The 17,500-nt window shown below is 38.0% G+C and overlaps 2 protein-coding genes across 7 annotated transcripts in view; one reads left to right on the top strand and one right to left on the bottom strand.

The window, feature by feature from the left end:
- The window catches only part of LOC113827872 (uncharacterized), a 21,656-nt gene extending 13,748 nt beyond the window's left edge, over positions 1 to 7,908 (bottom strand). Inside the window, exons 1-2 of one of the 2 annotated variants that reach the window (XM_027380809.2) lie at positions 7,799 to 7,908; positions 6,537 to 6,602 (exon numbers count right to left, since the gene is read on the bottom strand). In XM_027380809.2, the coding sequence (XP_027236610.1) occupies positions 6,537 to 6,573 (37 nt within the window). In that variant the 5' untranslated portion in view covers positions 6,574 to 6,602; positions 7,799 to 7,908. Of the gene's footprint in view, positions 1 to 513; positions 981 to 6,536; positions 6,603 to 7,798 lie in introns of those variants that run through there. The other variant, XM_027380810.2, reaches the window with a different exon arrangement.
- Positions 1 to 17,500, top strand: part of LOC138861866 (uncharacterized) — a 473,897-nt gene that overhangs the window by 260,102 nt on the left and 196,295 nt on the right. The window lies entirely within an intron of this gene.

Raw genomic sequence — 17,500 nt, 5'->3', positions numbered from 1 at the left:
GATAATTTGGATTGTACAAAACCTTGGACATCAGGTTGATAGATGGTAATGGGAAATGATAGGGTCATTTAGTGTGAGGTGCAGATGTTAGCAGGGACGGTAATGAGAAAGTATTGTAGGAAAGTATGGTTTGGGGAGAACACTTGCTGGACGTATAACGTTATTCATTTCTGTCAAGTTGAATAATTAGCAGCCGATGAAGTGACGGCACGTATGGATGAGGACTTACACGCGAGGAAGCGAGTGGATGAGGATAGCGGATTAACAAGAACAGTGGATGGATTAAACAGTACTCATTCCAAAGACCTTTTGGCGGATGAATAGGCAAGGCTAAGGGAAAGGTTAGCGGATGAGAGTTGCAAACCGGATGACCCATAGAAAGGATGAGGGAATTCGGAAGGGAGGGCAAGGGCGGGTGTGGGGCGTGTGAGTGCCGGGTGGGCGGGTGAGGGCCGGGTGGGTGGGTGAGGACAACGTGTAGGTGAGGACAGCGGGCGGGGATGCACAACTTACCGGGCTAGGATGAACACTGAGGCGGACGACGAACAGTGGCACACGCATGTGGGCTCCGGGCGTCATCTGGGTCACGGCAATCTTCTTCATAATATGGAAGTAACGATAAGCAACGCTCGCCGGGATACTTGTGACAGCTCTTGTTACTAGATGGCAGCGCTCAACATAAACATCCCAGGAGACACACATGCACACACGTACTCACAACCGCACATAATGTTTCTGACTGTTTTCTATTGCCCCCAAGACGGCTAGCATGGCGCGCATGCGCAAGTATCAGGGAGGAAATATTTGTGTTTTTTTAGCGACTTCTTTGCATTCAATGGCATTGTTTGCAAGGGTGTGTAATAACTCAGCCTTGATGTGCAGACAATCGCCATGGATACTGTTGAACACGAACGAGTCCTGCTGAACGCGTCCGTGTCACTGAGGACGGGGAGCGACGGCGGGGCTCCCCTGCTCCTGCTGACTTAAATAAGGTGACATATGGATGGCTACTTGACGTCCTCACCATGATAACTCTCTCCGCCGCGCCATAAATAATTTAACCGATGAAAGCTACAACGAGAGTATTTATCTACGAGATTTGGCGCCTTGAAAACGCCGCTTTCACTGATTGCGGTTGTGCCACTAACGTCCAGATCTCACTCGAAAATGTGTGATCCTTCGTTTGGTTTTATTGATTGTTAATACACTGGTGTTATGACGTAATTTTTTCAGGCTTTAAATGGCATACGAATTTAAATACTGTGAGTAGGAAGGAAAAAAAGAAATCTTCAAGGCGATATGGCAACACTGTGGTGCTCAGAGGACAGGGGTCAATGAACTCTTGAAATGGTGCACCGGCGATTGGATTTTGAATTGTAATCTACCAATCTCCTGGCATGGTCATCACTTTATCATCCGCATTTTATCATAAAACGAGCAAAAAAATTATATCTCATTCAACATAATTCGTCTGAGGCTTTACGAATAACTGCGCTTTTGTTCGTGTGCTTAAGAAACGTCTGTAAAGTGTACTTATCTACATATAGCATTATAGCCCTATTTTGCTTGCAGTCACTTGAAGAAGGTTTATATAAAATCAACCAGCGGCGGGTAGCTTAGTTCACAATAAAATCTATGGTAAGCATTTAGATGTCTTACGAAATGGCACATGCCACTCTTATGAAAGAGACGCACGAGTGCAAAATCTACGAGGGAGCTGATAGAGAGCGCCGAGGCTTATTCAAATGTGAAATGTCATCGATAGCGCAGTGGGTGTGGCGCACGTCATCGACTGCTGCAGAACAAGGTCAATTGCTTGAGGTCAAACACGGAAAAGGGATAACGAGCATGTGCACACTAGAATGGATGCAACTTCAAGAATGCAGAAAGGTTGATCATACGCCGTCCGAGAGAGAGAGAGAGAGAGAGAGAGAGAGAGAGAGAGAGAGAGAGAGAGAGAGAGAGAGAGAGAAAGAGAGAGAGAGAGAGAGAGAGACAGACAGACAGACAGACAGACAGACAGACAGATAGACAAAGAGAGAGGAGAGAGAATGAATGAGAAGCGTGTCGGAAGCAAAAGTACGGTTTATAAATTTTAGGGATTGTTTTCGCGTCACGTGCGCCAGCGGAAGCACCAGATAGCGTAATATTTTGGTTAGTTACTGTTTATATAGTACTGCCTCCCTATTCAGCCGTAGAGTATCATATACACTTGTTTTTCGACCTGATCATATATTATTTTCCTTTCGTGTTTTTTCCCTTTTTAGAGGTAATTCTAATGCAGATTTTTATCCATAATTCTCCCTCAGTCAATATCATAACAAATTATTCAAAATATAACTCTTTGTAGAAGGAAAATGTAAGAAATGAGGAAAGGTGATGGTTATTGGGATTTTTTCAATTTACGAGATTTGTTTCTACGTATTAATGGCGATCAGGTCTGGAATTATGGAGAGAGACAGACAGAGAGACTGACAGATAGAAAGATAGACACACACACACACACACACACACACACACACACACACACACACACACACACACACAGAGAGAGAGAGAGAGAGAGAGAGAGAGAGAGAGAGAGAGAGAGAGAGAGAGAGAGAGAGAGAGAGATTAACGCAATCCGACAAAGGCTCTCGGGGCAGAAAAGTGGGATAGGGAGGGATGGAGGAGGGGTAGGGAGTGGGGGGTCAGCAGGTATTGTGACGCGAAGGGCATCTAACAATGGAGACCAGTTGGGAAAGTGGAGGAGAGCATGACAAGGATGAAGAACGCTGAAGCCGGAGTTAAGATCCCAGAACAAATAAATATATGTCTGCAATAACACCGTTAACTTTACGGAACTTTGCTGCCGAAGGTTATCAGGCTCTCGAGCTCTTTAGAACGCTCGCTCTCTGCCAGCCACGTTACGCAATGGAGACTGGTCTTGGCAGGGGAGGCTTCTCCAGAGCGTCATCTATTTGCCAACGTCATTTCCTTTTCCGTAAATGATGCTTCCAACTGGAAATTCTTCTGCTGACTTTGCATATCCCATCAGGGAATCTTTGCGCATTTAAACAGTAAGAATATATTTTCTTTATCTGAAAGGGGGGGGAATATTGGACCGTAATGTGGGTCTCTTGATAATGATAGCACGGGAATGCCTAGAAATTCGTGCGTTTTGTCCGAGTCGCATTGAGAAGTTTGTTAACAGCTTCGAGACGAATGAGGCAAAAGTTCATCGACCGCCCCAATAGGCATGGGAGAAAAAAAACATGGCTTTAAAGGTTTTGATAAGCTATGTTTATCTGTCTAACCTCTTTTCCGTATGTGTAATCGGGTTACGGATGTAGGTATCACCGGTAGATAATAGTAGATATAATGTAATGGTAGTAATTGTGATATTGATGGTAATGGTAATAGTATGATAATTATGTTGATGATGATAACAGTAATGATTAAGGTAATTATCATAGGAATGGTAAAATGATTGAAAAGATGATAAGAATGATAATGGTAATGATAATGATAACGATACTAGTAATAGTAATAATGATAAGAATTATAATATTCATAGCATTAATACTGATAATGATAATAGAAATGATACTAACAATAAAAATAATAATGATGTCAATAACGTTGATTATAAGTATGATAATGACAATAACAGTAACTATGACAAGTATGATAATGATTATGGTAATAATGAGAATAATAATGATGGTAATAACAACAATAGTAATAATAATAATAATGAAGATGATGATGATAATGATAATGATAATGATAATGGTGATGGTAATGATGATAACGATTACGACGACAATGATGATGATGATAGTAATAATATTAATAATAAGTGTAACATTACAATATCAATGTTAATGATGATCATAATAATTATGACAAAATGATAACAATGGTACAACTTATAATGATAATCGTAATTATAATTATTATAATTATAAGTATAATGATAATCGTAATTATAATTATTATAATTACAAGTATAATGATATTGTAATTATAATTATTATGATTATAATTATAAGTGATCGTAATTATTAGTATCATAATGATAATGACAATCATAATAAAGATTATTATTATAACGATTATGACAAAAATTATAATGTTAACAGTAATAGTAATAATAACAATGATATTGATAAAGGGAATGGGAATGGAAATGATTATGATATTAATGGTAATCATAACAATAGTAATGGCATTGATGGTAGGTACTAATGATAGTAATGTTAACAATGATGGCAATAATAATAATAATAATAATAATAATAATAATAATAATAATAATAATAATAATAATAATAATGACAATAATAATAATAATGACAATGTGTGATACGAACTTTGTATCTCACAAACTTTCATTTCAGTTATTTTCAAATCATTGCTATAACTTTTACCTTACGAAACAATAGTCAGTATTACACGGCTTGTCTCATTGCAGTTGTGATTATTTAGATTTTATATTTGGTAATTGATATGGAAACGTATTTTAAATATTTAAAGTTCTTACTGTTCGACTTATTTTCACCGTTAAGATATAGACGCGATAAGAATACACTTTCAGTTTCATCGCATTGCCAGGAAGCACCAAAGAGAGTTGGGTTCGCCAGATTTCAGATAAGGTATCAAAGTGATTTATTGATGTGTTTATTAATATTCGTGAAATGAACGTTTGCAGTATCTCTGACTGAGGTAGACTTTTTGATGTTTATAGGTTATATTATGTTGAATTTTGAGTGCAAGTCATATTTATTTTCCTGCTTGGCTTATTTAATTTATTATCGCATAAACACACAAACATGCAATCATACTCATATTCACATTCACTTTTATACTCTACTCACACTCACGCCCTTACTCATAATCAGCCAATGCTCATAAAAAATTATTTACATTTACACTCACACTCGTATTCCTGTTCATATCCACTCCCACAAATATATGTTTAGCACAAATGATTCAAAAGTATGTTACAAGGAAAATGCTTATTTTCCATCACTAAATTCAGGTCAAGATGCTTCTGATATTGAAAGTATAGAGTACATTAGAGCATTAATGGTTACAAATTAAAAATACACAGAACAGAATAGTCGAGATTGCTATACTACAATCAACATTACTAAAGAATGTTACAATAAAAATGCATTTAATCTAACTCCAAATACTTTTGCTGAAAGCGTAGACCCGGCATTGTTTTGGAAGAACAAACAGATAATGAATAGATACAATAAAAACAGAAATAGCATTAATCAAAAAAAAAGAAAAGAAAAAAAAAAGAATTACGGGAACGGTCCACATTTTCATTAGCAAAGGAACCCAAAGACTGCAGAACAAAGGAAGGAAAGAGACGAAAAGCCAAGTAGGTTTCCTCTGAGGAAAGAAGGCAAATTAGCGGCCTTTGCTTTGAAACGTGCACTTTTATTGCCTCGCATTCGTCAGTAGGGTTGAGTCTTGACTGCTGTAACTAATCATTAGAGAAGTAATACGTACAACCTATTATTATATAAAAGAAATTGTGAATATGGCGCTAGCGGAGTGAAGTCCCGGGAATCACAGGAACATTCTTTTATTTTATTATTTTATTTAATTTTATTAGATTACTTTAAAGAAATATTATGATGTATATTATATTTACGAATATTCAAAAATAGCTTATGTTTACAATCACTAATTATGTCTAATTTACCACAGATAAAAAATATTCTAGCTGTAAAGATCCTTCGTAGTACAAGATCGGAAAGCCTCAATTTCAGACGCAAACGCAAAAATTGACGGAAAAAAAGCTAGTGTGATAAGGCCTTAATCTAACCCAGTCTAACCTCTCAAGCCTAACCAAACTTAACCTTTCCTATCCTCACATGACCAAACCTGACAACCATAAATGAACAATTCTTCGTTTGATAAAGAAAAGATTTCTTTGAGAATACTAATATCAATCATCCTTTTTAATTGTAGTTTGGTTTTAGGTTGAGGGATGAACCCGTATTTGTCATAGCCTAGTAAGGCATGGAAAGTATTTTGATGGCATAATCATTGTTATACTTCCTATCGTAGTAGTAATGATGATGATGGCGGTGGTGGTGATGGCAGTGATAGTAACGATGATGGTCATAATCATATTGATAATAATGATAATGATGCTCATAGTCATGATGATGTGATGATGATTATATGAAGATGATAATGATGCTCATAGTGACAGTGATACTAAAGCTGATTATGATATGATTACCACCTTAACCAATACATTATCATTATATGGATAACAGTTACTAAAACTGCAAATATTATTATTTCCAATGTAACATAAAACTTATACAAGCACAAACCTTCTATCCCTACTCACATGCATAAACATGTAGATACATATTTATGCATTTGCACGTGCATAAAGCATGTGTCTGCAATAAGTTCAGTCATTTGAATAATAAAAACGATTGGAATTTTAGTCTCTGCGAATGAGTCATTCACCATATGGCATTTGTAGTTCTTTCTTTATCAAAGAGATTTGGATTACTCACCTGAAGACGCCGGCAGTACCACGCATCCGTTGTTCATGGCGCTGCTTCAGAGGGCGATGGGTTAACCTAGGATGAAGGCGAGAGTATGTTATTTATCTGCCAAAACACAAAAATAACAGCAATAACAACTTGCAACAATGAAAAATAACGATGGAATGAAGATAGTCATATAATTTTCAGATAGAAAGAAGAAAATTATTGATCTAAGTACCTACAGCTAGATTGTGTATGTATATAATTTCTAGCAAATTGTGTATGTATATAATTTCTAGTCAGAAGAGAAAGCCAACAAGAAATTCGGAAAATATCCGCGAACTGTTCCTCTAAATGCGTTTTTTTTCGAAAATGATATATACAGAGAATGTCACATTGGCAACTGGTGTGACAGACGGAATATAACTATATAAGTACCCATGTTTCAAATGAAAGTCGAGTAAGTACATGACATGCATAAAAGTGTTATCTGTTTTTTTCGGTTACAACTGAATTTATACATTATAGATAGATAAGACATATAGTAGATGGCAAATCGCGTTGTGTTGCGATAAAAATAATGGTCCTTGCAATATTCTCAGGATATACTCGACTCCTCTTTTCATATCGTGATCGTGTAAGATAATCTTAAAATTATCAGTCTTCTAGGATTATCTCTTATCTGGCTGTTTTGTGTTGCCGATAACACTCCGAATTTCATCCACGTTTTCGTAGAGGACGATTCACTTCATTTGCATATTACTGCATGGAAGTATAATTCTATTCAGCTAATGACTGCCCTGTATATAGAGACGAAATTAATACCATAACTGCATGTGTGGATTCTCTTAATCAAAGTGAAATATGAAAGCGTGTTAATGGACAATGAATATATATCGAATATATCTGAATTATACACTGGAGTGCACGGTAGAAATATTGCAATATATGATGTCAGTGATGTGAAACATGGGTAATCAGCTATACACAGATTATTATTTCTTATTTGTTAGCAAATGAGAAAGGCTGATAACCGTGTTGCTAATGATGGTGATTTGTGTTCTTTGACTATACATGGGTGATAACGCAATGTCAGATTTTTTTTATATACCGTCATCACATATTTTTCTTCATCAACACAGAAATACACCAAAATACACTTCTAGTAAGGCAAAATATTTTTCTCATTCATTATATTATTTTAATGACAAGTCATTCCCAACTTAGTTTTCAAAAACCTATCTTTCGTAAAGCAAAAACGTTTCTATTCCTCATTTTGTTTTACTTACAGCAGACAGAAAGATATTCACATGCGATGGGTGTGATATCTCGTCCTATTTCTCGCTGTTGTGGCCGTCATCACTGGCAAAAGAACAATAGCAACGTTGCATCAGTTTATACATCAGGAACCACAACCACGGCTCGTATCGCTGTCTTTTTATTATTTTTTGTCGCGTTTTGTTGTGTTGCTTGTATTTTGTTGAGAGATAATCGGAGTGAGTGGGTGATTACATTTATGTGTGCGCGCGCGTGTATGTGTGTGGGAGAGAGAGAGAGAGAAAGAGAAAGAGAAAGAGAAAGAGAAAGAGAAAGAGAAAGAGAAAGAGAGAGAGAGAGAGAGAGAGAGAGAGAGAGAGAGAGAGAGAGAGTAGAGAGAGAGAGAGAGAGAGAGAGAGAGAGAGAGAGAGAGGAAGGGGAAAGAGAGAGGGAGATGAAGAGGATGAGGGCGAGGGCGAGGGTGAGGGAGAGGGAGAGAGAGAGGGTGAGGGAGAGGGTGAGGGAGAGGGAGAGGAAGAGGAAGAGGGAGGGAAGGAGAGGGAGGAGAGAGAGAGAGAGGGAGGGAGAGAGAGAGAGGAGGGAGACAGAGAGAGGGAGGGAGGGAGGGAGAGAGAGAGAGAGAGAGAGAGAGATGAAAAAAAAGAGAGTGAGAGAGATGAAAAACAGAGTGAGAGATGAAAAACAGAGAGTGAGAGAGATGAAAACAGAGAGTGAGAGAGATGAAAAACAGAGAGTGAGAGAGATGAAAAACAGAGTGAGAGAGATGAAAAACAGAGTGAGAGAGATGAAAAACAGAGAGTGAGAGAGATGAAAAACAGAGAGAGAGAGAGATGAAAAACAGAGAGAGAGAGAGAGAGAGAGAGAGAGAAAGAAAGAAAGAAAGTGAGAGAGAGAGAGAGAGAGAGAGAGAGATGAAAAACAGAGAGAGAGAGAGAGAGAGAGAGAGAGAGAGAGTAGAGACAAGCAATAGAGATCAGGATACTCTACCCAGAAGCATTTGATACTGAGAGATTAATCATTACACTCCAGCAAATGGATGCGGTGCATATATGGACGACTTTCACATGGACGCAATAAGCTGAAATCCTACAACAATAATCGTTTTAGTATACAGATTTAAGAATGTCTTTAATACGTCACTGTACCAGTCGCCTGTTTACGAATGTGTCTGAGGCGTGAAATGTAATCGGAAAGGACCGAGGGGATAACGCAATAACCGCCGGGTATTGCGTTTCTACCCGGAAAATTGTACATGGTTTGTCAGCGAGAAACAAGGCTTACGGCTTCAATGTAGCGTGGCCGAAGGAAGACCCTCGATCAGCTGTTGAGAGGAGGAAAATGGTTGAAGGAACAGGAGGTGAAGAAGGGCTAATGGAGAAAGAGAGGGAGGGAGAGGAAGAGCAAGGCGGTGGATGGAATGGAGGAGGAGAAGAAAAATAAGGAGTGGATTAGGAGCGAAAGGAAGAGGAAGAGGGGGAAAAGGGAGTTGTAGAATACGATACACACACACACACACACACACACACACACACACACACACACACACACACACACACACACACACACACACACACACACACACACACACACACACACACACACACACACACACACAAAGGGTGGAGAGGGAGAGAGAAAGAGATGCTGAAATAATTATAGGAAAGAAACAGATATATGGCAAAGAGGCAACTATAGATAGAGATGAAAATATGAGGAAGCAATGAGAAAGAGAGAAAACACGGAACTAAGGAAATAATAACACCTGTTGTTCGCATGTCAGAGACTGGAAACAATAATAGCCGGAAATCAGTGAAGAGCATGGTGAACGGAGTAATAAAAGTAAACAAACAAAGGGGTGGATGAATGAATGGATGAACAAACATGAATGAATGATAAAAGATAAATGAATATAGGGTAGATATGTGAATGATAGATGAAAGTGAATCCACAATTATATTTTTGTTATTTAGCAATTAATGAGGCTGAAGAAAGAATTTGAAAAAAGGCTAATCAGTGGACGCAAATGATGGAAAAATAACAAAACGTGAATGAAAATTAAATATACAAATAGATTAGTAGTTATTTGAATGAATGAATGGCATCTACGTTCATAGATAAACACAAAACGCGACATGCAAAGCAACACATAAACGAAATAAGGAGGAAGCCATAGAGCAGAAAAAGGGGGCCGCCCAAAGAGTCCGAGAAACGATGGCTGCAAAGAACAGCAGAAGGGGATGTCGAGTGTATATGACACAATGCAGAGCGGGGGAAGATAATCATATAATCTTAGTAGGATTCAAGTTACAAATGTGACCTGACCCTTTGCACGCCGAGAAGTGGGACAGTGAAGGAAGAAACGTTATTGTCAGAATGAACTCCTCAATGACGTTACTTCATAGGGGAACCATTATCGCAGAGGTGATTTATGCGCACAGAAACACGCATATAGTTTGTACATATGCGTAGACATGCCTACATAAATGCATACACACGCTCACGAACACACATATACACACACGCGCAAGCGCGCAGATTCATACAGATCTATCTTTGTATAATATATATATATATGTGTGTGTGGGTGTGGGTGGGTGGGTGGGTGGGTGTGGGTGTGGGTGTGCGCGCGTGCATGCGTGCGTCTGTATCTGTGTATGTATGAGTGTAAATATATATATATATATATATATATATATATATATATATGTGTGTGTGTGTGTGTGTGTGTGTGTGTGTGTGTATGTGTGTCTGTATACGTATGAACATCCACACTCGGAGGTTTGTCTATACACTTATATACATATATACATACATACATTCATGTGTGTGTTTATGTATACATGAATATGTATTAATACACACACACACACACAAACACACACACACACACACACACACACACACACACACACACACACACACACACACACACACACATATATATATATATATATATATATATATATATATATATATATATATATATATATATGCACATGTGTTTGTGTGTAGGTGTGTTTGTATACGTATGAACATGCAGTATCGGAGATTTATCTACTGATCTGTCTATCTCTTTTTGTATGATACCAGAATACAAACATACAGTGCACAGTAAAGGCAGTGAATTAATACGTCAACCGTTTACACTTCTTACACGACTCCGGCCAGTACTGTTCTGTTGATTCTTTGTATTATTTGTCCTTTTAAAATTATTCAGGAGAGAAAAAAGAGAAGGAGAAGGAGAAAGAGAAAGCGGGAGAGAGACAGAGCGAGTGATGGATACATTAAGAGTAAGAAAGAGACAATAGGAGCCAAAGAGAAAGAGGGAGCAAGAGATGGAAGAGAGAGCGAGAGATAGAAGAGAGAGTAATAAGTATTTAGAGAGGGCGAGAATAGGTACAGAGACCGAGAGATCCACAGAACGAGAGATAGATAGAGGGCGAGAGATAGATAGAGTGAGGAATAGATGGATCGAGAGAGAGAGAGAGCGAAAGATGAGTAAAGGAAGAGCGAGAGATAGAAAGAGCGACATACAGACAGATAACTAGCGATAGAGAGAGAGCGAGAAATAGACAGAAAGAACGATAGATAGACAGAGAGCTAGCAATATATAGAGAGCGAAAGACAGAACGAGAGATAGAGAGAATGGGCGACAGATATAGACCGCGAGAGATAGATTGAGAGAGTAATAGACGAATAGAGAGAGCGAGAGATAGGTATAGGAAGCAAGAGATAGACAGAGAGCAGGGAATGGATAGAAAAAGCGAAAAATACACAGAGAGAGTGAGAGATAGATAGAGCAAGCGAGAGAGATAGTATAATTGATAGATAGCTAGATAGATAGAGAGGGGGAGGAGGGAGAGAAAGTGAAATTAAGATTCAGCGCAGACGAATGTGTAAATATTGGATAAGGCGAAACAAAATATAGCGAAGAGATGGGCAAAATATCAGGTAATGTACATATATCAATATAATACTTCGATAGAAAAAAGTCGGTAACCCTAGCCTTTGTAGGGAAATGTATGGTTAATCATAGCATCATCCTCACTGAACAAACAAAATTTTATGTTACATGCCTTTGTTTATACCTATTTTTGTATACATGCAGAATATACGTTAAGTCAAATCTACATACCATAATACTGCATCTTCATCTAATGCCATTCTGAAGAGAGTAGAAGGGTGGGGGAGATAACAGGGGACGATGGGGGAGAGCGGAATCTAGGAAGGATGGCGGGAAGGGAATGAGGGATGGGAGAACGGGGAGGTCACTGTGATTGTGTATTCACTCACCAAGTAGAAAATGCCCCGAGAAATTTTCCCACTGCGAACACTGAACTTCTGTAAAATGTTAAAGTTCAGAATGTGAATAGCCTGAATGGGCAACACGTACAGAGCACATGGCATATGTTACGCACCAGGTAAGTATGACTCGTGTGCCATGCTCAGCATGTACGCTCAGCCCCTTTCACCATCGCTGCCTTGCCATAACACACTACTAACATCTGTTTAGAGTGAGTTTAAGGCTGGTCTGCCCACAGTTGTACAAGGAAGAGGCCACGTGCATTTTGTTTCTCTCATCTCTTTGTTTCTCGATACGATGGCAGAAATGGCAGATAGAAAGGCAAGATCCGGCAACGTGGTGAGGGTTCATCGACCTCTTGGTATTATTTACAAAACACGGAGCATCTTATAAAGAATTCATTTCAGAACTTAACATGACCGATTCGACAGCCATGTGACAGGGTTTCGATTCGAAGCTGCGAATGACACATGTCTCGAAATGTGGAGAAAGAGAGCAGAGATATGGATGAGAAGAAAGTGAGAGTGGCACGCCCGACCCACTGTTTGGCTCTCGGGTGTGGTATGCCGTTGACGGAACCTTACTGGGTCATATGACACTTGCAACCTTGGCCACAGTAGGGCGCACTACATCGTGGCATACCGCACTGGACGAAATGTCTTTGCTTGCCTTTGCCGTAGGACATTCCTTACAATGACTCATTATGAGAGTCCGTGTCGGATACGGCATGCGGTGCACCGCCGTATCCACACGCCATTTAGATGCATTACGCCACATCATGTTACAACACGCCCTTTTCAGTGCACGATATCTTAGCGGACTACATTACCACACACCGTGCCAAGGACGTTGGTGTTATTCAGCATCAGGTCGGCGCACAAGATCTTTCCAAAACGGCATCTGACACACATGGCCACACTTCACCGACCCGAATTAACCCGAGTCGATCGTATTTGCACCACACTGGAATAATGTATGCCGAGACAGCATCAGTCTATATTTCTTAAACTAAAGTACAACACGCTGTATCAAGTAACACCACACGGGACAAGATTACACCACGCGGAGCCTCGCACATCATACTTATCCAAGTTACCCCTTGTCGATCAGAGCCACACAACAGCATCACACTATATCAAGTTACATTACACTAGCGAAAGCTGCATGATGTGGGATTAAATGACACCACGTTACACGCGGCCACGGTAGTCGAAGCTTAGCTAAGCTTGACTACCGCGGAAACGGGTTGCGCACTTGTTGATGAAATTGCTTGACGTTTAGTAAAGTTGCACGGTGTCCAAAAGACAATACAACTACATTATACGTTACTGTCATTTTCTATTTGTAGATTTTATTAATGCTTAATCTGTACATTCTGATTTTTTTATGTGTTATTTTCCGTCACTATGATCATACATTTTGTTATTGCTACTAGTACGATATATATCCATGACATGTAAATAGCTATAGATATGAAGAGAATCAGTCATGTTGATCCGAGTTTGAAGGATACTACATTTATAATTTCATAATCGTAATTACAATCGTTATCATGATGATGACTATCATCATTATCATCATCATCGTCAACGGAGTAGGCATCCTCCTCATCATCATCATCATATCACCATCATTTTTATTGTTATCATTTTTATTATGCTTGATATAATTAGTGCTATTACTTTTATCAGTGGTATCATTGATGTTAATATTATAATTCATGTCATTTCTAACATTAAGGATTTTTTTTGTAACGAGGATCTCTCATCCATATAGATACAAAAGAACCTTCACACATCTAAAGTGGGCTCGGGCCAGCTAGCAAGGCCGCCAGCACGGTCACCTTCCCGAGACATATCTCAAGGGGAGCCTCAGCTGTCACGGGGCAAAGGGATGTCCCACTCTTGCTTATCGGTGGACGACGTGCGCGGGGAGGACAAAGCAGCGCCTCGCAGGACCCCAGCCTCGCCGGGTGCAGGTGTATTACGCTTCACGGATTCGGGGGCCTCAGGTATCGGTGTCATGAGGGGGGAGGGGGGGAGGGACGTGAGGGGAAATACACCCTGAGAGGGATTAAATGAGGGAGGGCCCAGCGCAGATTCACTTCGTCAGCTGACAGGTTACAGAAATGGCGGCTTATGTTCAAGAAAGTCTAAATCATGGTAATTATTTTTTTTAATGATCCTTTAAGTGATTTTGCTGTAAGTAGCTGCGTTCGAAGCGAGTGACGAGTGTCATTCGAATACCGGGCGGTCATGTAAGTGGCTTATGACCTCAAACAGGATGAATGAGGGCGGAATGTGGCTTTCTGTGGAGCTGCCTTTTCGCATAATGCGATGCATATTTTCTGCTAGCATGTCAACACATAAATTATTTCTGTATTTTAGTATTATTTGACTTATCTGTATATATATATATATATATATATATATATATATATATATATATATATACATATATATATGTATATATATATATATGTATATATATATATATATGTATATATACATATGTGAATATACATATGTGAATATACATACATGTGTATATTCATATATGTATATATATATACATACATATATATATATATATATATATATATATATATATATACATACATATATATGTACATATATATATATATTTATGTGCATATATATACATATATATATATATATGTACATATATATATATATCTACATATATATATGTACATATATATATGTACATATATATATATATATCTACATATATATATATGTACATATATATATGTACATATATATATATATATATATTATATATACATTTAGATATATATGTACATATATATATGTACATATATATATATATATGTACATATGTACATATACAAATATATATATATATATATATATATAAATACATATACATACATATATACATATATACATATATATATATATATATATATATATATATATATGTACATATATATATATACATATATATATATATATATATATATATATATATATATATATATATATATATATATATATATATACATACATACATACATACATACATACATACATACATACATACATACATACATATATATATATATATATATATATATATATATATATATATATATATATTTATTTATTTATTTATTTATATTTATATTTATATGTGTATATGTATGCATATATGTATGCATATATACTAGAACACACTCACACTATGTCTGTGTGTATTGAAATACATATATCCATCTCTCTCTCTCTCCCCCTCCTTCCCACCTTCCCTCCCTCCCTCCCCCTCCATTCTTCCCTCCCTCCCTCCCTTCTTCCTTCTCTCGCAACCTCCCTCCCTCTTTCTCTCTATTTGTTTGTCTGTCTGAGTCTCTCATCATTCCTTTTTTTCATCTCTCTATATATATTTCCTCTCCCCTCGTCTCCCCTATCTTTCTCTTCTCTTATCTTCCCTCCTCTCTCCTCTCTTCTCATCTCCTTCCTCCTCTTCCACTCTTTTTCCTTCTCCTTCTTCTATCCAAACACTCCCCCTTTTCCACCCGGCATGCGCGTCTGCACAGCCATCCGCCACATTCCCGTGTATAAACAGTAGATACATGAGGCGGTCTGAGCCAACGAAGCCAGATGGCTCTACAGGGAAAGAATAACCTCCTCGGACCGCGTCAATGGCAGAGGGAGGAGGAGGCGACTCGCGCAATATCCGCCTTTGCTTTTATTCCTAGAATGAAAACTTTCGCCTTTGAATTCCATCATCGATTTCTTGAAGAGCTGCGGACGTGATCCTTTACTCTCTATTTCTCTCTCTCTCTCGCTTTCTGCCTCTCTCTCTCTCTCTCTCTCTCTCTCTCTCTCTCTCTCTCTCTCTCTCTCTCTCTCTCTCTCTCTCTCTCTCTCTCTCTCTCTCTCTCTCTCTGTTTGTTTGTTTGTTTGTCTCTGTCTCTGTCTCTCTTTCTCTCTCTGTCTGCCTGATTCTTTCTCTCTCTCTCTCTCTCTCTCTCTCTCTGTCTATCTCTATCTCTGTCTGCCTGATTCTCTCTCTCTCTCTCTGTCTATCTCTCTCTCTCAGTGTGCCTGATTCTCTCTCTCTCTCTCTCTCTCTCTCTCTCTCTCTCTCTCTCTCTCTCTCTCTCTCTCTCTCTCTCTCTCTCTCTCTCCTCTCTCTCTCTCTCTCTCTCTCTCTCTCTCAGTCAGCCTGATTCTCTCTCTCTCTCTTGTCTGCCGATTCTCCTCTCTCTCTCTCTCTCTCTCTCTCTCTCTCTCTCTCTCTCTCTCTCTCTCTCTCTCTCTCTCTTTATATATATATATATATATATATATATATATATATATATATATATATATACATACATATATATATATATATATATATGTATATCTTTTTCCCTCTCTCTATTTCTTTCTTTCTTTCTCTTTTAGGACCTTTGCAAGTCGTGGACGGGACGGAGATGGAAATGGTTATGCGAAAAAGACTTTTATATTCTTTCCTTTTCAAATTAGATTTTTTGTCATTTCGAAATTATTTTTATTCTCAGAGATTAACCTCGTGTGTAATAGGTGGGAATAAAACATAAAAATGAATGAAAAAGAGTTAGTGAGAGTAGGACTGAAAGTGAATAAGAGTAATAAAGTAAGAGTAAGAGTAAGAGTAAAAGCAAGAGTGAGAGTGAGAGTAACGTGGACCCACAACCAAGGTGCTAAGCATGTAGTTTGCACACATTTTTGTTTTATCACGTCTCAGCTGATTTATCAGTTGGCCTTATCTAACAGCTTCTGACAAGTAGGACAACACATACAAAGATACTGGTGGGTGGGATCGCTGTTGGGTACACTTGCACCGAGCCTGTACGAGGTGCCTTCAGGTAAACACAAAATCAGGTGATGAGGAGCCTTGAAATCTAGTTGTGATCTCCGGGTCTGAATGTAACCATTTATGTTTGTATAGGTTTAAGTATTGCAATCTGTTAGTCATGAATTCCACACAGATTTAAGTATGCATACATGCGTGTTTGTATGCGTACATATGTGCAATGTATGTACGTATGTATGAATGATTGATTCTGTAGATATGATGTTATAAATCTGTATGCATGTTGGCATGTATGAATCTATGCATTTGTATATATCTATGTATCTATGTATATGTATATATGTATGGATCTATATATATATATGTATATATGTATGTATATGCATGATCGTATGGATATGATTTATGTCTGTATGCATGTGTGCATGTATATATTTATGTATATTTATGTATATGTATATATGTATGTATCTGTGTATATGTATATATGCATCTATGTATGTACATATGTATTTGAGTATGTTTGTATGTATGAATGCAAGTATGTATGTACGTTCGTACATATATATGTATGTATATGTAT

The sequence above is a fragment of the Penaeus vannamei genome, chromosome 5, assembly GCF_042767895.1.
Source record: "Penaeus vannamei isolate JL-2024 chromosome 5, ASM4276789v1, whole genome shotgun sequence".
In the NCBI taxonomy this organism is placed as follows: Eukaryota; Metazoa; Arthropoda; class Malacostraca; order Decapoda; family Penaeidae; genus Penaeus; species Penaeus vannamei.
The sequence above is the reverse complement of the archived record's forward strand: the minus strand, read 5'-3'. Positions and strand labels throughout refer to the sequence as shown.